The 24,849-nt window shown below is 32.8% G+C and overlaps 1 protein-coding gene across 1 annotated transcript; it reads left to right on the top strand.

Annotated features, from left to right (window-relative positions):
• The first annotated feature begins 15,315 nt into the window (after positions 1-15,315).
• LOC109338843 lies at positions 15,316-18,093 on the top strand. Its single transcript, XM_019576181.1, has 5 exons — positions 15,316-15,595; positions 15,810-15,903; positions 16,074-16,128; positions 16,281-17,209; positions 17,637-18,093. The coding sequence occupies exons 1-5, from the start codon at positions 15,316-15,318 to the stop codon at positions 18,091-18,093; spliced, it is 1,815 nt and encodes a 604-aa protein (XP_019431726.1).
• Positions 18,094-24,849: the final 6,756 nt, after the last annotated feature.

Genomic DNA, 24,849 nt, shown 5'->3' with positions numbered 1-24,849 from the left:
TATTTAATAAAATGTGTTTAGTTATGTGAAAATTAAAAAATATCAAGTTTTGTAAAATTACCTTTTTGTTATAATAAATGTTTGAAATGGATTAATTTTGAATAAGTGTATAAATTTCACAATATTCATCAGTAGGTTGTTAGACTTGTGAAAGCTAAAAAATGTCCAAATTAGTTGAAGCAATGCAAATGGAAATGCAAAAACAACAAACTCTTTTTCTAGTTTGAAGAGAAAATCATCCTTACAGAAACACCCACCAAGTCAAAAAACACATTTACTTTGAAAGATGATGAACAAATCACACTTTGTTGATTACAAATTCTCATTATTTTAAAAATAACATCACGAATCTTAAATAATTTATTTATATAATAAAATATCGATTCTATTTCAGTTAAAATTTACTGATCATCTAATGAGGAGAAATGGAGATCAAGATCTCCAAACATTTTTGTTAGCCCCTTGATATTTTCTTATTGGGCTTTTGATACAATTAGTGAGGAGCTTGTATATGCTATCTATAAATATAATTGGTAACTGGACCTGCATCTCAGTTGAATAGGAATAGTATTGAAAAGTCTGAAAACATTTAGAATAAAATCTAATACCAGTGTGTACTTAAAACAGAGAGATTAAAATCATAAGTCATAACTACCAAAAAAGGGCCACAATTTCATTAGAATTTAAATTGTTTCACTCATTTATGTTGAACTCTGATATAGTCATCAATTTTCACAGTTACAATTGAAACTTGTACGAGTATAATTACTTTTCGTTTGTGTTAATTGTATTATCATAATAATTATTAACATCCATATTACATCCACTAATGTCTGATATTTGCTCTCAATATAATAAGTTAGGACTATTTATTCATGGCGTATTATGCATCATGCATAACTTGGTCACGCACCAATCACAATACCATTTCGAGGGATGTAATGGAATCAGTGTGTGAAAAACTAAGCATGTAAAGTAAAACTTAATTGTATATCCCTTTCGTAATTATCATTAGAAATTCTTGAAAAGATAAGGGAACACTTAGTTTTTATGTTGGGAAAATGCCATTTAGTGTATACAGTACCAATTTGTCCTATGAAAGTAGTAAATAATTGTAAAACCAAAAAAGTAAGGGATAACTTTTTTAATTTTACATAATTACAATTGCACATTTTCCTATTTCGTAATTACACATTTCATGACACTTATAATTAATATATTTAATGACATTAAAGTTCCAACAATTTTATGTTTATTCTTCTTTGTAAAAGAAACTTTTTTTATAAATTTGTATTTGATATTCATCATTATATTGCTTATGTAAGAAAATAATTTTGAAAAGGGTCGTTTTCAAACCCAAGTTAACACACAATTCAATTCAACTTTTTGTGTTTCCATGCTAAACTTCCAATATCATGTGATATAAGAATTGGTATAAATTGTACTCCACAATTATAATTACTATTATAATATTATGGTTTTGGGAGTCTATGACCACAATCATAGTTGAATTAACCATTTTTTTTCCTTTTTTGCAATTTCTCGTGATTGAGGTAAATGCAATATAATCACTATGTAGTTATAATTGCAATTTAAAACATGGTGATATGTGTAACGCGCCGAAAATTACTCCAAAAATATTGCTCAAAAATGGGTAATTTTCTTTTTGAATGGTGAAGCCATATAAAATTTATTTCCTTATATTCGTTTCATTTTTGGAACATCATTTTAAGTAACATATAATGCGGAAAATTAAAAACCATTACCTAATGGTAATAAAAACATAACTCAATATAACTTCGAATCATACTTCATTAGAATATCATAAAATGCTGGTACAAAGTACAAGGTGAAACCTAATTGTCGCCCAAATAAAACTACTCTAAAATAAATACCCTACACAGGTACACTAATCAAAAAGCACAAGGGTCTGTGTAGGTATCACGGTTTCCCTCAATCCTCCATGCCCCCTCTTGGGACATCGAAAAACGATAACTCCGAATCGTGATCGAGCGATCCATATGAACAAAACGCGAATAGAAGACAAATAGAAAGAAGAGGAAGTAAGACATCTAATGAATATTACTCATTAACGACGTGGAATTACACAGAATATTACATCCAGACAGACATGCATAACATACACAATATATATATCACATATATAAATGCAAATGATGAATGACATTATAACTCAAACCATGAGGATTAATATCCATGTGCTCAATGTATGAATGCTATGTTTATTTCATCCATCCTTACACCAATATCCTTCCAATAAACTATTCGGAAATAACCGATAGTATAGGTCCTATAACAAGCCGATTTGAACGCACCAAACTATTCCTCGCAAGGATATATGATCGACCTGTTCCAAAAAACTGTCCATTTCAGGACGGTGTCGTATCAAACACTTTCTGGGCATCTCTCTCATCGATCCTGATTGTAAAGAGGGGTTGTTAGAGTTTGTCTCGTTTGCGCTATGAGAACTGTCTGATCCAACGGAATACCTCATCCAGGAATACAAGGGACTCGTCTTACCTAGACTCACCCTCAAGACTTTGCTGACGAATCACTGCCATCGCCATCCCTTTCAACATCTTGGGGCTCGTTCGTCTCCCGTAAATTTCCTCTCCATTACTTCATTATCCATAATGAGTATGCACACTAACCGAGGTTAACCCATTAAATCTTTTAATCATTCTTTTATATGATTGGCCCAACCTAAGACATCTCCCAAAGGAATGCTTCATATGGGACCCGATCTTACGTCATCATGTAGTAGAGGAATACCATCCTTACCACTATGAACCATCGCTCAATATCCTGGACGACCACATGACCAAGCCTCTTACGATCAGACGACCTCGCTGCATGGTATCATGTAATCCTTTTTGGGCATTGCCCTAATCACGACATCAAAGTCGGTAACCTTGCCCTGAATAGGCACAAGAACAAAGGTATTTGGAGTTTTAAACATAAAAAGAGTTAGGAATATATTTAGAACATTTCAACGGTTGAAAATGTTCATAACATACCTATAAACATCATACTAAAACTTCATAAACATCTAATGGTTAGATCTTATGAGATGAAGAAATCAAAATGAAAAGCCATGAAGAACTACCTTGAGAGTTCTTAGAGAATGCAAAGAGAAGAAAGAGTTTGAAATGTCAAGGTATTCTCTTAGCTAGGGTTTGGCTCCTTAAAGAGAGAAATCAGATTTGGGGGGATGGGGGGAAAAGTCAATGGTTTTTTCAAAAAGTAGTTTGTGTAAGAGATATGTGAGTGATTTTTTGGATTTTGTGTAAGAGAATATGTACTTTTGCTTGTTTAACAAGCAAGCCTCTTACATGAAAGTGATGTGACTTTTTCGACGACACATTCTCGATTAAACCATGCCTGAATATTATCGTCTAATACCCGATCGGATAATAAAAATCTCCCGATTTCGGTTTACGGTTAGAACTTTGAAACACAGAATTAAGAGTAAAAAATATTTAGAAATGCGTTCTGAACAAACTTGATGTCTATCTTGATTCGAAATAATATTTCGAAACCAATTGCGCAATCGGAATTCGATTCCGAGTTACGGAACTCAAAAACACGTTATTGGGCCGAATTCGGGCGAATTTGGGCCCAACAACAGTTCAAAAACCTTTTGTCACAGAAAATTACGAAAATTTACCACAAAATAGAAAATCACAAAACAAGACTAACACTCAACTATGATTTAGCCAAAATCCATACCGATTAATTTCTAAAATTAATTATTGATAAAATAAATAATTAATAAAACATACCTAGAAAATTCACGGTATTACAGAATGTAATCTATGTTTCGATGAGCAAACTTAATGCAATGTTGTTAGAAAGCAAATCTAAGGCAAAAACTGCAGTCAGTAATACAGCTTGGCAGATGAGTCCATCATAATTATACTCATACAATTTTTGCAGTGGAAAGCAACAAAAGCCACAAACAAAAGCTGCAATATGCTTAGAACGTAACATACATGAATAAATTAAAAGAGGAAGGTGATTAAGATATGGAAGGTATAGCATAGCATCTAGTGACCTAAACTCAATAGAGGGAGGCTACTCAATTGAGGGTTAGACCTAACAGCAAGGATAGCCCAACAGTTTTCTCAAGAGGGTGGTATAAGAGTGAGGGCATGTAGTAGAGAGTAGAGTAGCTTCTAGTGTGGGGTTAGTAAATTTCATAATTTTGTGCAAGGATAAAAGGAGGTGAATGGAACAAGGAAGGTGTGTTGGCTTGCTCCAAAGCCTGAATAGTGTGATTATTACATATATATGCTTCTACAGCTACCTAGCATGCTATTATGCTATATCTATGTATATATGTTTTTATATCTATGTATATAAAAACATTGCACTATTGTCGTAAATGAGAACAATTAATTTAGATTATTAAATCTTATTTAAACATTCAAGATTAAAAGATATATGTACATGATTTTTTTAAATGTTTTGTAAATTGGTTTATGTATCTAAAACTTTGTATTACTTTAGCCTCTAAATATATCACTAGTTGATTGTTTCTTTTGTATTAGATGGACACTAGTTGTATTTAGTTTAATACAATTTTTCTACACCGAAAAAATATAATTAATAACTAACTTTTAATCGTAATTATTTGTAAGACTTTCCCTTATTTGGCCTATTGAATAATGTATATTGTACTTTTGCTATATCATAAAACCTCTTCATTTCATTTTCCATTGTTGTCTATTTCGTAAAAATAATAATCGAGGAACAATATTTCCGTATATGTTGTTCAGGATTGATAAATGGTGCAATGTGACTTTTATTTACTATTTACCAATTCTGATAGTGAATTATATTACTGAAATGGAAAAGATCATTTTCCTTTGGCATTTGCTGATTTGCTTCTCCGTCATAATATGTCACTTACATATAGTTATATATGAACCTAAGATAGAATTATTTGGTAACCTCACCACCACTGCATAAAGTTCCTTTTCCAGCAATATTGTTGATTTGTAAATGTGTCTTCCCCATTCCCTTACATATGGTCCCACCCTGTATTTTTGTGGTCTCCCCTTTATCCCTTGGTGGTAGCAGAATTTTATTAGATCAGAAGTCTGTGGATACTGAATAGATTGATGAGGTTTTGTCCTCTGATTATAAGCCCCCCATGAAATCATTTTGTCCCATCTATATCTATCGGCTAATAGCCATTTAGGTAGGGTTATCTTATGTTGATGAACTCCTCCATGGCTCTCATTTTGTCCTATTTGTATGTTAATGAATGCAAATAGGTATTTTGGTAGGTATATAACTATATATATCATCTCTAGCTCTATCATTTTTTTTATTTAAGGTTTATTAGTGATTTGGTTTTTGGATAGAAGAGGAAGGCTTAGAAGTCATAAAATATATTTATGATGTTACTTTTAAGTCTCTCGTTTTTCTTTCTTTCTATCTAAAATGAAACTCACAAACAGACACTAAATAACAATTGACTCCAAACATATCTTTATTACATATTTTCATGTGCATATGTTTATTATAATATATGATCAAGGCTTAACTATATTGAGTATTGAGTAACTTAGTTGCTACACATTGGTGGTTAAGAATAGATGTTAATTAATTGAATCCTCACATAGGTAGATTAGCAAAAGTTTTGAAGAATATTCTGATTACCTGGAACAAATGAGTGTGAACACAGCTCAAAAAGAAAATGGACCACCATGTGGGGAGAGTTGAATATTTTGCTATTAATGCTATATAAAGTTTGTAGATTAGAGGCATGTATGTTATTTTTTGTGCAAATATGTATTTGGACATTAAAATCCTTACAAAGTAGTTACATTAGATTCATAGTCAGTTGCTCCAATTAGGAGTTATTTACTAAAAAGTTATGCAGCAAAGCTCCCACGCTGTAAATTGAAAAATATATAAAAGAAATCTAATGTTTTTGCTATAATTGGAGTTTATTTTCGACTTGTTTAGTCAAATATTCAAATTAAAGTTAAGCTATAGCTACTAAGCCCTAATATCTAGACTACTTTAGGGCACATGCATGTGTTATACTTGAAATAATTTGAAGCAGGAGGAGGAACCATAAAGTGTGAAGAAGATATACTATTTCTTCATAGCTGAATATGCAAACCAGTTAAGAAAGTAGCGTTTTGTTCTCAAAATTAAACACACTATATATAAGGATAATAATTCATAAGCTATACACCTATACCCTATATGTGCATCCAGACGCATAACACAGCTAGATTAACAATACTAGCTAAATTTTTCACCCAATAAAATAAAATACTAACTAAATAGAAGACATTGATTTATTGTATAACCAATGATATTCCTTATCTCATAGATAACGAACAAATCTCTTTTAGGAGAGCATTAATTTTACACAAACTATAAACCTAACAAAACTTATAAATGATGAGGATGCACCAAAATAAATGTTGAATTGATGACAGAGTAGTATTGGACCATTAAGTAAGGGACAAAAATCAGAAGAATGGATGAGGAAGAAGTTTAAATTCAGGTTGGGTTTGCGAGGCCAACTTTTTTGAGGTAAATTGACCTATAACTGTCTCTAAAGTACTTTACTGGAAACATTGCATATGTAGTTGTCTATGTATAGAAGAAGTTAGTCTGTGTCCTAATTCATTTACATCTAGGACACCTTCAATTCTAAGCAGTTAATGCAACATGGGCTAGTTAAAAAATGGTCCACCACTTCCCCTCTGCAATTTTCTCACTCCATGCACCCACCACTCTCAAATGATGGAAATCATAAAATTAATTAGAGTTCCTTCCTGAACTTGAAAACTTGATATATTAATTAGTATCTTAGATATTAAGAAGCATTTGATTTGAGAGCTTTTTTTACTTTTATAATTAACAACTGATTAGATGTACCTAGCTAGAATATTCTTTTATGTTTTTTATACTATAACAAGAGGCACATGGTGATACATATGTATGTATATATAATATGATAGTAATAACCTATGAATACAATATTGTTTTAGCAAATGCCTTTTGCATATGATTCGGAGCACATTATTGTCACAAGTGAGATAAACCTAAACATAATAAAAGTGTTAGGGAAGGAATTAGAATTTGGTAGGAAAAAACAAAACCAAAGTTGAGGTAGACGTGGGAATATCATGCCCATTAGCCAATCACCAAATATCATCCCTACTAAATTAAAAAAAACAAAGGATTGAGAATGAAGTCCTCTAAATTATCATTATATTATAGCCAAATCATGATTTCCAAATATAAATTCTGATGATAATATTCATTACAATAATGAAAAAATATGGTGATTATAATGGCAATTGTGACTGTAATATAATGACAAAGATTTTCAGTATAATAATAATATTGTTATCCCGACTATGATTCTGAATTTGCTTCTTCAATTTAGTATTATTATTTATTGCACATGTGCAGCTAATTATTATCATCCATACCAGTGTTAGGCCACTCTCATCTCTTGTGGGGGCATTTATTATCCGATTCAGTGAAATACACCTTAGAAAAATTCATATCAGCCTAAGATAATAGTGTAATTAACAAATAACTCAACTTGTCAAATTATAAGATTTGATTATTGTTGTATTTAATTTTTAATAAATTTAAATGCATTTGTGGTTGTAAAAACAAAAAAAAGAAAGTATAATCATAAAAAATAATTATACATTATATGTGAAACAATAAGTTGTATACAAATTTATAATGATAATTATACAAATCACTTATGTTTATGTATATTTAAATTAATAAAAATATCATATTTTTTTTGTACACATGTATTTTTATTTTGTTATCACTACATGTGTCTTAACGCAGGATCGGATCATCTGAGTAACCCACGGACACGTGTTTGTCTAGTTCAGCATGGATTAAATTAAATAATATTGTTTAGAGTCACCCATATATATAATTCATGAGATCGAGCAACCATTTTTTTTTGTTCTAACAACATATTATCTTAATCTTATAAATAATGAATTAATTTTTTTAGGGTATATAATCATTTCTCTCAATAAATATTTCTCTTAAGAATCAAATTCTTAATTTTTGGTCTTTTTAATATCTAATAAAATTTTACAAGATTGGATTAATGAATTAGTACGAAACAATACTACTAACAATATATGTTAAAGATTATTTCACCATTGTGAAAAATAACAAATAAGTAATCCTTTTCTAGTCTTAGGCACCTCCAAAATGTAATTTTTATTAATTCCCTAATTTGAATACAACTAAACAAGTTCCCATGAAAAGAGCTTAATTTCTCAATATGATAAAATTGATATTATACAATTTAAATGAGTCATTATATTGCCAACCTTCATAAGGGTCACCTCAAGGCATGTGAAGTAGAGTTTCCTTAACATGATTTCATGGACAGACTTAAGACCATCTTTTTTCAATAAATTCGGCTAATCTTTAAATTTTGGTGAAGAGTCTACCGTCACTTAATTTAAAAGCTCAATTTAAAACTGCTTGAAAAGTATTCTCTTTTAATTACTCACTCTCTTTGTGCCATATCATTGCTTTATATTATAACAATAACAACAATATATTTTTATAGGTAATAGGTTGGATTAAGCTCATAAATAGGTCTAAAAAATTGTATCTAACAAATAAGAGTTCAGACTCAAACGAGTAATTACAGCCCAACCTGGGTCTAATCTAACCCAACTTTTTTCTATACTTATTTGCAACCAGTCACTTTTTTTTATATATTTTCATTTAAAAACTAATTGGAATAAGGTAGGCTATATATTAGGGTAGCCTTTTTCTACTAGAGTATCCACCCTTACGATATATAGATTAATTTTTCTGATGTCCAAGTGCGATTCTTCATAATATTATTTGTATTTCCTAATTATAAATCAAGGAATCAAACCCAGAGCTATATTATAAAAGACCAAAATCTATTCTATTTTGATTAACACAGCTTATAAAACTTAAAAAGTTTTGGGCAGATATGCAGGCTGATATATGAACCTAATAGATGGTTAACTTATATGTAAGGATAAGTTTTACGGTACATTTCAATAAGATAAATGTTATTGTTAAAGTTGTTAGTTGATTTCAGTTTGTTAGTTGTAATATTGTTTTCGTAAATCGATTAAGAGTTTAATTAATCGATTAACTAGTTAGTTATTAGTTAGACATTGTAGTATATAAATGATGATTTCCTTATTCCTTTCAATATAGAAAGTTTTTATTTTCTCATTCATGATTTTCTCTCATACTTCTTGATTCATTAAGATACATTTTTATGTCTCATACCATTTTAACATGATATCAGAGCAATGTAATTATCTATTTCCATCTTCTTTTTTGCATCAACCTTTTTTGTTCTGTTTTCTTTGCTCATTCTATTCACAAACAGAACCCTATTTTCCAGCTTTTCATGTTGTGCTGCTTTATTCATTTCTTCCAGTGCAGCAAGTCGTGCTTTAAGAATTTGGCGTATCTCATCAAGAATTGCAAGAACCTTGTCCCTCTCATCAGATGTGTGTTTGTTGTTAAGAATATCCTGAAAGATTTAATATATACTCAGGATCTAAAAGTCTCTAATAAAGATTAGCTATGACATGGCTACAAGCATGTGTTTCACCTTAATATATTACCTATTTAGATAATCCACAGAACACTCAATTTGATGCTACCATTCTAGTACGCTTAGAGAAACTTCAAAGAACTCAAGTTTTGCAAATGGTCTCATACAAAAAAATTTGGAATTGAGCCTAAGTACTCGAGGAACAGTAAAGCAAGAACAAAAGACTATGTTACCTTCAAGATATGTTCATCACATTGTTAGAGCCTAGAACAATGTGTATTATATATATAGATAAGTTTTTGATGCGTTCTTCATTAAAGATGAATATTGATGTGTATTCCTTATTCCTTTTACAAAAATATAGACAACTAGATTGGCTAGTCATTGCTAACATAACATAATTGATGACATTGGAATTATTAATTGTTGGGAAAGTCACGGAATACATTATTCCTACATTCAAGAAGATTGATAGCTTCTTGAAATTCTGGAAGATTGGAATACTTGAAAGACAACAAAAGCATGACAAAGGATTATTTGGCGTGGGATGAGCATATCAAAGCATTTGCAGTTACTGCATTGGTTTATGGTCTGATAATTGTACTCCATAAAATGCTTAAAAACATGGAAGTGGTGGTGCTAAGTTGTTGGAATTGAAGTTTGTCGAAGCAATTATTCATCTTCACACACCTTATCTTAATGGTTCTTTGAATTTTCTTATCACACATATTATACATTCTTTTCTTATTCTTTATCATTACGCTCTAATTATCTTTTCTCTTTTCTACTCTATTTTCTTTACCTCTCTCATTAAATACACAACATTATAGTGTGTAATTTTTCCTCATTGAAGCAACATATAAAGAACAAGATTAAGGTTCATCTAATTTCTCTCTTTCATCCGTTATGATTGGTTTCATTCTGTCAAAAAGATGGTTAAGCGTTGGATGAAATTGCTTCTACCAAATGGTGGTTAAGCGTTAAGCATCAGTATTGCTTCACGTTCAGATTTCAAGACTGAGAGACGAAGATTCGCTCACCAGCAAGAATAAGGGGAGGTTAGAGTATGTGTGGTGTTCAACACAATCATTTTAAACTTGGAATGTTTCACACATTCCAGCTTAAGGGGATGTTAAAGTTGTTAGTTGATTTCAGTTTGTTAGTTGTAATATTATTTTCGTTAATCGATTAAGAGTTTATTTAATCGATTAACTAGTTAGTTATTAGTTAGGTAGTGTAGTATATAAATGGTGTTTCCCTTATTCCTTGTAACTCAATTCAATATAGAAAGTTTCCATTTTCTCATTCATGATTTTTTCTCATACTTCTTGATTTATCAAGAAGTCTTTTTCATGTCTCCGACCATTTTAACAGTTCTTCAATTAGTATTTTTTAAATGAGTATAATATATATATATATATATATATATAGGTGAAGATTCACTTACTCCAAGAGTGATAAGTTAAAAAACTACTTCACATCTTTATTCTATGAAAATCTAATGATTTGAATTAGTGAGAAATATGAAGTTTATGCCTCTAATTCTCCTATAAATTGTTGTGAAGCCAAAGCAAAGTATTAAACAACAACAATTGTAAGCTAGAAGCAGAAATTAGAAAAATTTAGTGTATAATTGGGGTTGTGAGTTTTGAGTGTTTGTAAACACAATTTAATTTTCTCTATCAACGCCATTTATTTTTCACTTACACAAATATGACATCATAGAAAAATTTAGTGAAATTTTTCTTAACAATAGTATTCTATTATAAATCATTTTCACTAAAAAATATTAATCTCTAAATTTTCGTAATTGTTTTACCTATAATTTTCTTCTTTTGCCTCTAGAAATTTTGTTTGTTCTCAATTGATGTACTCTCATTATTACTTACTCATACTTCTAACATTCTATTTCATACATGTCTAAATCATTTAATGAATGATTTTATCATCTTGTATAAAAAATAAAAGTAAAAATAAAAATATGGTATCAAATTTAATTTGCAAATAGTATAATTCTTAGTTTTATGAGTGAGCTTACCACAATCTATGCCTTACTTTTATCTTCCGGCATTATTATTTATGCTAGAGATGCGTATAATATGAGCTTTGCGATAGAGAAGTCTCTAAATGTGTTAATAGCCATATAGAGGAGGGTGAGAGCACTATTATTAGGAGTGGTATAATGGTTCAACTAATATTCCGCATATCAGTTAAGTTATATATTATAATAAATATAATAAATTTATAAATATTATTATTTTTAACCTATAACTTAATTATTAAAATCTTTCTATGACTGGCCATGTACAAATTAACACAAGATCACTAATATGTCCTTCTTTTAATTAAAAGAATTTAATATGTAATTTTTCATATATAAATCAGTTTTGGTCAGTATAGCACAATATAATTAAATATTTTTAATTTTAACCAATTTAATTATATGTTTGTATAACTATACTATTATAAAGATCAGTATGTCAATTTATTATTTAAACAGATAGATATCACATTTATGTGTGAGAGTAGGGGGCACACTTTCCTTCCAATTTCCCTATGGCCTTTTAACTAGAATTTAAAATTTAGGCATTCAGTTTTTTCTTTAAATGATTCTATCTAACCCAAGGTGTGACACTTCCTCGGAAATTTCTCGGTAAGTGTTATATACCAACTATTTTGTAGATTACTATAATTAATCAATATACAAAACAGGCATAGTGATATGACCAATTATTTAATATTTTAGGAATGAAATATATTTCCTTCTTTAGTTTCTTTTTTCACAGTGAATGGGTCATAGATTAGTTAGTAAATATGGATATTTCAAATCGCAATCGCTTTCTACCACTTGCCTTCTTATCCATCAACCAAAACAAAAATAGAAAGAAATGAAATCAGTCTCTATGCTAATCTTCTCGTAGCATTATTATATTATGGACCGTCAAACTAATCACAACTGATTTGAGGAAGTGAAAGATCCTCTGCTTAATTGGGGAGCACGTCCCAAAAAGTATATCATTCTATGTACTACTTCTTTTGATTAGCCAAAAAAAAAAACTTTATTATTAATTTTTTAACTTCAATATTTTTTTCCACTCAATCAGAAGAAATAACACATTGGGTGACACACTTTTTTGGTACACCAAATATGACCCACTTAATTGAAAGATGTCACAAAATGTTTTCACCCAAAAATAGATTTTTTGTTATTAATTTTTCCAAAAATATATGGTCCATAACTAATATCTTAACCACCACTGTTATCACTATTTTCGTCGGCACCATTATCATTCTCGAACGCTACCATCATTAATTTCACTATTATTATCTCCACATTGGACTATCACTATCACCAAAAAGTTAACGTGAGAATGGCTCTGCTAGGGTTTGATAAATTTTCATCATTCTGGGAATCTCTCCTAAATTCTTGGAACTAAATCTCCAACTATCTTGGATCTTCTTCTTTTGTTCTACACCATGACAAATGAACCTTGCATTCCTTGGTCTTTTTTCGGAGGAACTTCAGCTGCTTTCACGAAACCTCCAACACATCAAGCAATGAAATCCTTTGCCCAAGAAGTGAAGAACACTTATGATATTACTGTATCTCAACTTCCACAACCTTGCATCAAAGGAGATGCAATAGCCATTAAAATCCCAGAGAAGGAATTCCAGCAAGCCTTCAAAGATATAAGAACCATCTTCATAGTAGGCTTATTCTATCCAAGGGAGACACTCCCATCAAATATGTCGAGTTAAAAATCAAGCTCACTGCATTATGGAGTATAATTGGAAAATGGAGTATGATCTGGGAAGGGCTTCTATGACTTTGCCTTCTCTTCGGTGGATGACATGAGAAGTGTGTGTGCGGTTGGGTCTTGGAATCTCAAACCATGAATTCTTCGCATGTTCCTCTAGACTCTTGACTTCAATCCTAGTCTGTAGAGGATGTCACACACACAAAATTGGGTTAAGATTATGGGGCTTCCCCAAGAATATTGGAGTCCTAGGATCATATTTTCCATTGCAGGGGGATTTGGTACACCTATCTCGTTGGATGAGGCAAAAAACAACATAAGTTTTGGTCATTTTGCCAAGGTGCTAGTGGTCATCAATCTGAAGAGTAATCTTCCAAAGTAGATTTTAGTTGAAAGGGAAGGATTTGCATTCTTTGTTTTCATAGAATATGAAAATCTCCCTCAGTTTTGCTATGGATGTCAATCCATTAGGCACTTGGCAGCTAATTGCAGAAGAACTCTAAAAAAAACCACAACTGAGGAGCCTCCTAAACAGTCAAGGAAAAACTTTGTAGTGGATAAGGCTACAAAACAAATGGAGAATAAGGAAGAGAATGATTAAATCATCAATCTTGAATGTGCACATATCTTATTGTTTCAACTCCTATGAATGTGCACATATTTGATCAGTCTGATGATGAGACAAATGAGACTAGAGTGGAGAATACTGCTCAAAATTCCCCTATTATTCAGCAAGTAGAAAGGGAGAATTTTACAGTCCAAGCCATTGAGGAAATTGATAACCAAATGGCTGCTAAAGATATGAGACTCCTAGGAAAGCTATGGGTTGAGGATGAGGAAGTGGAGGAGATAGATGAAGAGGATCGTTCACCACAGTCCTAACAAAATCACCCAAAAAAAAGGATGAGGAATAAAGGTACTCCTGAGAGGGTGCACTTTACTTGTAGGGGTGGATCACAAACTACCAACCAATGAAGGTTCTTTATTGGAACTGTAAAGGTATAGGGAATAACAAGACTAGGTTAATGTTGAAAAACCTTTGTCTGACCAATAAACCTAATATGCTTTTCATACCTGAGCCAAAAATTCATTTTGAAGACATCAATCCTATGTTTTGGAGAAATTTAAACTTGAAGTTGTTTGTAGTTAATGATAGAGGACCTTTGTTACCTAGTATCTGCAGGGTTCTACACTTTGGCTCTTAATCCTAATGTCCTAAATACCTTTGCTCAATAAATAGCTCTTTCTTTGTCTATTGAGAACCAAACTTTGTTCATTTCTGCAGTTTATGCCAACACCAACTATTTGCTTAAAATAAATCATTGGGTTGAAATTGAAAATCTTATGCTTATTCATATTGGGCATTGGTGTTGCGTTGGTAATTTTAACACTGTGCTTGGGGCAAATGAGTCTAGAAGAGCTTCCTTGCCAAATAGAATTGTTGTTGAGGACTTCAAAGAATTCTCTAATAAGGCTAATTCGTTGCATTTAGCCACAAGGGGTGCTGAATACACTTGGTCCAATAAGAGAAGTGGCATTGCTCATACTGAAAGAAGCCTTTGCAATGAAGCTTGGTTATCCTATTGGCAATAGGTTTTCTGTTGCACTATGCCTAGAATATGCTTTGACCATCACCCTATTCTTCTTTGTTCAAACCATGTTGATATTAGAAGACATGTTCCTTTTAAATTTCATAAAATATGGTTGAACCATCTGGATTGAAGGAGAATGGTCTCTGAGTCCAGGAGAGAAGTGGTGTATGGCTACCCTATGTTTATCCTGCCTCAAAAGTTGAAAAGGCTCAAGTATAAGTTAAAGGTCTGGAACACTAATGTTTTTGGAAACATTCACACTAGAGTGCAAGCTGCTTTGGAAAGTGTTGAAGTTATACAGACTTGTATCACTGATGTTGGTCCTGACTAAGATATGTTAGACTAAGAGTTTGTAGTTCAAAAGAACCTGATGGAAGCTCTGGAAATGGAAGAGGAGTTTTGGAAGGAGAAGTCTAGGCTAAAATTGCATAGTATCATTCCTAGCATGGTGATTGACTTTGAGAAATGGAAGAGGAGTTTTTCTTCAAATAATATCTGCTTCCCTAATTCTCTAATGCATAGGGTCATTCCTAGCATGGAGATTGACTCTGAGAATGCTATGTTAACTACTATCCCTGCCAATGAGGAGATCAAGGCTGTTGTGTTCTCAATGAGTGGTGAGGGTGCTCTTGGGCCTGATGGGTTTGGTGGTTGCTTCTACCATTAATTTTGGAAGATTATGGGTAGTGATGTGTGCAACTCTGTCAAATAATTTTTCAATTATGGTTGGATCCTTCTCAACCTCAATTCTAATACTGTAGTGTTTATCCCTAAAACTACAAATGCTGACAGAATAGAAGATTGCAGACCTATTGCCTTAGCTAATTTCCAGTTCAAAATAATAACAAAAGTCCTTGTTGACAGGCTTGCTTCTATATCTTCAAGGATTGTCTCTCCACGACAAAGATGATTCATCAAGGATAGGCACATTCATGATTGTTTATGCATTGCTTTTGAGGTAATAAACCTACTGGATCATAAAGTTTTTGGTGGTAACTTGGCTATCAAGCTTAACATCAAGAAAGCTTTTGATACTCTAGATTGGGATTTCCTGATTGAAACTCTTAAAACCTTTGGTTTTCATGATAAATTCAGCAATTGAATTTGGACAATTTTACATTCTGCCAGGATTTCTATAAATGTCAAAGGCCAGAATTTTGGATTCTTCAGTTGTAAGAGAGGGGTGAGACAATGTGACCCTCTATCCCCTTGCTATTTTGCTTGGCAGAAGATGTTTTCAGCAGAGGAATTACCAAACTCGTCTCTACGAACAAATTAAAGCCTATTGTTGGTCCTAGAAGCCTGACCACTTCCTCTCATGTGCTTTATGCACAGGATATCTTAAGTTTTTGTAGAGGCATCAAAAGGGAGCTTACTGAATTGAAAAAGCTTATTATTGATTATGCTTTAGCTTCTGGCCGACAAATCAGCCCAAACAAGTGTAAGTTTTACACTAGAAAGACAATAAATAGAAAAAATGGTAAGTTATCTAATCACTTGGGCTTCTATGCTGTCTACTTCCCATTCACCTATTTAGGAGTCCCTTTTTTCAAAGGGAAACCTAGAAAAAGGCATTTGCAGCCAATAGTTGACAAAATTATTTTGAAGCTGGAAACCTGGAAAGGTATCTCCTTTTCAATCATAGGTAGAGTGGACATGGTTAAGTCCGTTTATCAAAGCATGCTGATATACATCTTCAAAATATATGCTTGGCCTTCACAGTTACTGACTTATCTGGATACTTGCTTCATAAATTTCATCTGGTCTGGTGACATAAAGGTGAGGAAATTGGTCACTGTCTCTTGGAGTCAGGTTTGCAATCGTACTTCATTGGGTTGCTTAGGAGTTAAGTCAATCAAAAAGCTGAATCGAGCAGCTATCCTTAAACTCAATTGGGAGATGAAATCTTCTCACCAGGATTGGGCTAATTTCTGCAGAGAAAGATTCAACAATTACTCTAGGTACTACAAATATTCTATCTGGCTAAGGATCAAGAGTAATTGGCATGTAGTCTTTAATAATTATACTTGGTTGATTGGTGATGGGAGAGACACAAATTTTTGGAAGGACAATTGGCTAAGTTTACCTCTGACCCAAGCTCTGAATATACCAGAGGAATTGCATCATATCCGCATGGCCTCTGTTGCTGACTTTCTATCAAACTCTAAATGGATCATTCCTAAAAGATTGGCAGAGTTGTTCCCTCATATTGCAGAGGAAATAACAAGCACCATAGTTTCTTTAGGAAATGATAAACTAATATGGTATGATTATAATGATGGTAAATTATCTTTACACGATGTCTATAGATTTGTCACTCCTACTACTAATCAATTGAACTGGCATAAATCTATTTGGTCCTCTTAAATTCCCCCATCTAAGTCCTTCACTTCATGGAGACTAATCAATAGGAGGATGCCAACAAATGAAAACTTAAAGAGGAAATGATGTTTTTTTCCTTCTAGGTGCAACCTGTGCTGGTCACAAATTATGAAACTTGAGAGCATTTATTCATGACATGTGCTTTTTCTGTGTCTCTATGGGATTGATTGGGTTCTAATTTTTCAATACATCTAGACACAACTTCAATTCAAACAATTTTGTCAGCTTGTAATAGACATTGGAGTAACTAGGTGAGACAAACTTTGGTGGCAGCAATTATTCACACTTGAATACAATTTGGTTTTGCAGGAACCAAAGTAGATTTCAGGATAAGAACTTGAATAGGATGCAAGCCATTTCTAGAATAAATTTAGCCATTTCTCAATCTAACAGAAATTCCTCAACTTGTTCTAACAACTCCATTCATGACTTCAACATTCTTAAACAATTCAATGTGTCAATCAACTATAGGAAGGCTCCTAGAATTTCAGAGGTTTTGCGGCATCCCCCAAAGATTGGTTTCATAAAAATAAACTTAGATGGAGCGACTCATGGTGCTTCTGGTCTAGCTAGAGGTGGTGCAATTTTCAGGGACCATATGGGTGATTTCATGGCTTGTTTTGCTTCTTTCTTTGTCATTCAAGACACTCTGTTTGCAGAACTAATCTCTGCTATTCTGGCCATTGAATTTGCGTACAAGAAAAGATGGTATTCCATTTGGCTTGAATGTGATTCCTCTTTGAGTGTGGATATATTTATGGGTTGAATGAATGCTCCTTGGAAACTGGCAAATAGGTTCACCCGGTGCAAAAATACCTTAACTTCAATGAACTTTCATATATTTCATATCTTTAGAGAGGACAATGCTTGTGCTGATCCGTTAGCTAACATTGGAATCAATTCAAAGGTTTTCTCTTGGTGGAATGAAATGCCTCATTTTCTAGTTAGTGAATTCACTAGAAATAGATTGTTACTTCCTAATTATAGGTTGAACAACATGTAATCGATCCTCTTATAATGTTTTCTTATTAATACATATTTATGAGGTGCAGTTGCACCTTTAGTTAAAAAAAAAAATTATCTTGATGGTCACCACCATTACCTCAACCTTTAATATAATTACCATTACCCTCGCCTCTCCATCATAAAGACCATCACTAATGCAATCATAATCACCATCCTAATCATCACTTCTACAACGTAACCACCACATTGCTACCACTACTACCACTGACATCATAACTACTTCGATAACCACCCATGCTATCATGTCATCATTAACACCAACACCATAAATAAAACCAACCATTATTATTATTGCATCCATCACAACCTCCATTTCCAATATTGTCATTACCTCGTGTATAACCACCACTCTGAACACTATCATCACAATCTTATCCACCACCACCTCGAATACAATCATCACTGCATCAACAACCACCACTACTCGGATGCTACCAATATTATCACCATCACCATCATAATTATCACTATTGCCTCCACATTACAACTATATTTTGATGGTAGTCGTCGTCACCTCAAACATCAATATCATTGTCACCACCCTAACATCCTCATCATAACAACCACAACCACCATCGTGATCACAACGACCACTACCTCATTAACCACCTTAACCATCGCCATTGCTTGCCACTGTCACCACCATTACAATAATCACTACTTCGAGTACCCTTTAATGTTGTGTTACCATATATAAACCTAGCCATTACTATTATTGCCCTCATCATCACTACCACTACCACTATCATCGTTGACACTTACAAAATTACCTTTATGAACACTATAACCACCATCTTGAGTTCCATAACCTAAACCACCATCACCTTAAATACAACCACCACATTGACATGATGCAGAATCCTATGGGAGGCAACAATGGAAAAATTTCTGCAATTGAAGAAAGCATGATTAAGGAACGTGAAATTTGATAAAAAAAAAGTTGGGTTTGTCGAGTTTGATAAATGGTCGGGCTTGAGCAGCAAATATAAACCTAGATTGGCCTTTGGTCATTTTGCCTTGACCAATAGGCCTAAACTAAACCAAAGCACAAAAAATATGTTTGGTCAAGTATACGAATATGTTCATTGTCGGTAGAGATGGCAAAACGGGCCGCCAGACCCGTTTCGTTTGTACCACAAATGCAGGCAATACTTTATGCGGACTACCATGCCCGTTTTAAAACGGACTAACAAGCATGGAGACGGTTCACGAATATTGATAAGAAATATAAAAAGAAAAAATTAATACAATAAAATATTAAAAATAATTAAATAAAGTAGTTGGAGAGAATTTTAAAAAAAACTTTGATATTTCATATGAAGTAGAACAAATCATACTACATTACAACTTTTTTGAGAAATTAAAACATATTACATATAATTTATTTGATTTTTTCTTTCTTTTTTATTACATCAAGCCTGCAGACTGCCCAGATTGCCTACTAGAAATGCCCCGGGCATGACGGGCAAAAAGAAAATATTTGTATGTGCTACTTGCAAAAATTTGTAGGCTATGCAGGTCAGCTAGTAAACTTTGCCCATTTTACCATCTACGATTGTCAAGGATTTAATGTTTCACCCATTTTGATTTAGGCTTTTTGGGTCTAGCCTAGTCATGACTAGAACTGAAAAATGGACTAGTCCAAAATCATATAAGCCTACCATTTTGATAATTTTATCTTCAACATGCAGCCAAATGATAATTTATCCAAGGAAAAATCCTCTAATGTGCATCTTTCACTTTAGAATATAATGCTTCTGAATTTAGACTAAACTATTAGGTTGATTTATTGACTGAGTATAATTATCTCAACCATTAATTATATTTAATAATTTTTATTGATCCACATTAACTAAAATATATTAGAGTCCAAATCACTTTTAGATGTAGAATTGATAAAGTAAATAATTTTGCCTTTTTAATAAACATAACCAGAATTAAATATCTACTGTCACAAGAACTCAACTAGACCTAATTGACTTGTAGGTTATAGCATAATATTATCAGTGTAATTATATTACTTTCATTGTCATTATTATTACATGTAGCAAGATATTTACAAAATACCCCACTTCAACAACTCCTACCATGAATACCAAAAGAAACAATAAAGGGTATCACATTTCAACATTAGTGCTGCTGTGCATAGAATTGTATAATTGAAATGCGACTAGACACCATTTCTTTTGCCAATGCGTTTGATTTCCTTCCCTCCCTATGTTTCTAGCTATACAACTTCAGTATGAAAATGTTAATCTTTTTGCTTGTCTATATCATAGATGCAAATGTTCAATTTATGGTGATTGGAGACTCTGTCCAACGCATAGAAATAGGCAAATAGATCACACTGGACCACGCATGATACTTACTTTTCATAAACATTGCCATCTATTATTATGTGTAGTCATAGACCTAGCTAGCACCAGTTTCAATTAATTTCTTTTTTGTTAAAAGCACACTTTCAATTAATTTTACAGTCCACAATAATAAATTATAGCTAACTATAAAGTAATTAACCATGTAGGAGATAAGGACATGTTTGCTTTCTGCTAAGAATAATTGTGAAAAGGCAAAATGTATACCTTCTTTATTTTATTTTTGGTTATTACGTACACTTTTGTTTTCATTTTTATGGTGTGTAATAAAAGCATAGTAAATATATATAATGTGCTAAATAGTAACCATCCTTCTGAGTTTCTAACTACGTTCTCCAAATATACGAATAAGGTTTACAAAGCTAACCAAAGAAGTTACAGAATAAGGTCCTCCACTCCATCTATTCGTTTCCACATACACACAAACAATTAGATATTTATGTCAAATTGATATATCAATTTATGACATACTATTTTCCATAATTTGATATACAACTTGATCATTTCAAATGCTATCAAAAGGACATATATAATGTAGCAACCATGACATATAAATAATGCAGCAGCGTATATCTTAGTTTTGTGACATTTTAATTTTGAATTTACCTACCCTAGAAATATCATGTCATATATGTGTGGTGATCATATAATAAGAAATTGAAATTACTCTTAGATACACCAACATGATGATGCCTTTCTCATTGTTGATTTTCTACCAATTAATGATCACTGATTTATATGGACATGTACACTAAAATCTTTGTTCATGTATCCTTCAATTGGAGATATTGCATGGGTAATTAATTATATAATATTTTGGTTGGGTTTAGTGAAGTATGAAGTTTCACATTGAATATGAGGGGAAGAGTGAAAGAGTATAAGTGAAAAAATGTTCATAGAACCATTGTCTTAAGATTTTAGTTCAAGACATGATGTCTTACTTGTCTTACTTGTGGTTCTTCACTCTTGTTATGCCCTGATAATATTGGAACTCCTCAGTGATTAGAAGCTCTTTGATCACGGTCTAGTCCAACAAGTGGTATCAGAGCTGATAATTCAACTGAAACATGGTGAATTTAAGGGGCAACAGACATATAACATGGTGAATTTAAGATACATTGGGTATGAGAGAAAGAGTGTATAAGTGGAAAAGACTCATGAAATCATTGCCTTAAGATTTTGGTTCAAGATGTTGTGTTTCGCTTATAACTCTGCACTCTTCTCATACCCCAAGAATAATGGAACTATCTGATAATTGAAGGTTTTTCGGTCCAACAACTTTAAATTACAAAAATGTGTGGGAGGTTTTGTTAATCAATTGGTGTTTTCATAAGTGGAATATCATAATAATGACTTTATTAGCTATTCACATTCTTAATAACTTTGACTTCTATGGAACTTAATTCAAGGCGTGTGTAATCTTCCAAGAACAACTTAAACAAAAACAATTATATTAGAATCTAAGCATGATCTACTAAATATGCAAGTAATTAGTCAATCTTTCTATATCTGTCTAGCTTACATATAGTAATATCAAAGACAGACAATATTATATACTTAAATTGGTGACTACCTAATTAAAGTTTAACCATGTGAGCTTAATTATAGTTATGTATATGTTAATCTCAACTTCCGGTTCATTTCCCGAAGTTACATAGCTCATCTATATTCAACAAAAGCTCCCAAACCATCAATGTTTAAAATAAAATAAAAACTATTTTTTCCTTATTAAATACACCACTTCATATTGTAAATTTCATTTTTTTTGGTTTCCTTAATCATCCTCAAAGATAAAAATTGTTCTTTTTAGAAGTTAATATAATACAAGTTTTTGGATCGTTACATTAATTTGCAAACACAAGAGAGGTTGGGGCAACTTTAGAGAGAAACCACGATCAAGATCTAGCTTGGATTAAATCCAAAATATGCACATAACTCATAGCCTTGTTGGAAAAGATCAAATCATTCCTCATAATCTAAATGGACCAAACCACAATGAACCATAACATCCCCCACAAACTTGCCCTTTTTACATTCGGTCTAAGAGCATCATGCATTACTAAGAATTCCCCAACCAAATTTGGAGGTTGAATGGAGACTTGTAACCAAGAGTAAACTCCTCTCCACACAGCAGAAGCAAAATCACAAGAAATAAACAAATGCTTAATGGATTCCCCATGGTTCAAACAAATAGCACAGTTAATGTCCTCAATCCTCTGAATAATCTTCCTTTAAAATAATTCTACCTTTGCTAGAATTCTCTGTCTAATGAGCTTCCAAACAAAACAACGGATTTTTTAGGGAACACAATTAATCCAACAAATTTTTAAAGAGTTATCTAAAGGAGAAGGACTTTGATCCACTTGACTGAGATAAGCCGATTTGATAGTATATCTCTCAGATGCATCCAAACTCCAGCTCTAGTTATCTGTAATAGCCCTCTTTCAAGAGTGATTTTGAATCAAGTCATACAAGTTCCCAATGGTATCCTTTTCTATATCAAGCAGATCCCTATGCCAAACCACCTCCCACTTCCACACATCATCACACCAATCACCATAATCTGCAACAGAAGCCTCTCTATCTAGAGCTAAAGTGAAAAGTCTAGGGAATAACTCTTTCAAGCTCTAATTTCCCACCCAAATATCTAACCAAAAACGAGTTTGAGACCCATCACCAATGACCCTCCAAATGTTCTCATCAAATCATCCACCCATAAAGTTAACTCAAGAACCAACTTTACACAAATTCTTCCACCATCTAGAAGAATTGGTTGAAGATGAGAAATATATGGTATTCCCATACTTTGAGTTAATCACCTTAACCCAAAGCGCCTCCTTATCCAGAAGTCTACGCCATTTCCATTTCCCCAGCAAAGCATCGTTGAAACAAGCCAAGTCTCTAACGCCCAAACCAACAAGAGATTTAGACTTACAAACCTCTGCAGAAGAAACCCAAGCAATACCTTTATTACCTCTCTTGTTACCCCAAAGAAAACGCCTTTGCAAATTCACTAGTTTTGCTAAGACCTTTTTAGGAGCCTCATACAAAGAAAGTAAATAAGTAGGAACATTAGCAAGTACAGAATTTAGAAGAATTACCTTTCCACCAAGAGAAATATGCTTATGTTTCCACGAAGCAAGTCTTTTAGTAATCACATCAATAGTGCTTTGTCAAGTCTCAAGTCTTCTAGGATTAGCCCCCACTAACACCCCCAAGTAGAGAAAGGAAAGAGTACCAGTTCTACAAGCCAAGAAAAATATGTCATGTGCTAAGAAAGATTCAGACACCTCAATACCAGATAAAGAGCTCTTTTGGTAGTTCACTTTCAGACCCGAGGCTAATTCAAAACACTTTAGAATAGATTTGATGCACCACAAGTTTGACACAGTTGGCTTGCACACCAAAATTGCATCATCCGCAAACTGAAGGTCACATACTTCCACCTCTTGCCTACCGATTTTGTACCCTTCAAGCATCCCTAACCTTCTAGCATTTCGGACTAAACCAGCAAAGCCCTCTACAACCAAAAGAAAAAGAAAAGGAGCCAAAGGATCACCTTGCCTAATACCCTTCGAAATAGAGAACTGATTAGAAGGGGTACCATTGACTAGTACAGACATGGACGTAGAAAAAAGACAAGCATTAATCAACCTTCTCCACTTATTCGAAAAATCAAATATGGACAACATATAACCCAAAAAGCCCCAGTCAACAGAGTCATAAGCTTTCTCAAAATCCACCTTCAACAGAAGACACCCATCTTTATTCCTCCTAGTCGAGTGAATTGTTTCATTAACCACCACAGTTGCATCAAGAATATACCTGTCTTGGATAAAGGCTGACTGAGAATAACTAATAATAGAACCCATCACCCCTTTCAGTCTACTTGCCATAATCTTCGCCAAAATCTTGTATAGCGAGCCAATTAGAGATATGGGTCGGAAATCCTGGATCTTAGTAGGACAATTAATCTTAGAGATCAAAGCTATAAAGGAAGCATTTAGACCCCTAGGAAGCTTTCCATAACGCTGAAATTCCCACACAAAAGGATAATATCTTTTATAATCGTATCCCAAAAAGTCTGAATTTTTTTGAAATTAAAACCATCAGGACCAAGG

This window comes from Lupinus angustifolius, unplaced genomic scaffold (assembly GCF_001865875.1).
Source record: "Lupinus angustifolius cultivar Tanjil unplaced genomic scaffold, LupAngTanjil_v1.0 Scaffold_45_35, whole genome shotgun sequence".
NCBI classification, from domain to species: Eukaryota; Viridiplantae; Streptophyta; class Magnoliopsida; order Fabales; family Fabaceae; genus Lupinus; species Lupinus angustifolius.
This window is presented reverse-complemented; position numbering and strand designations above follow the sequence as displayed.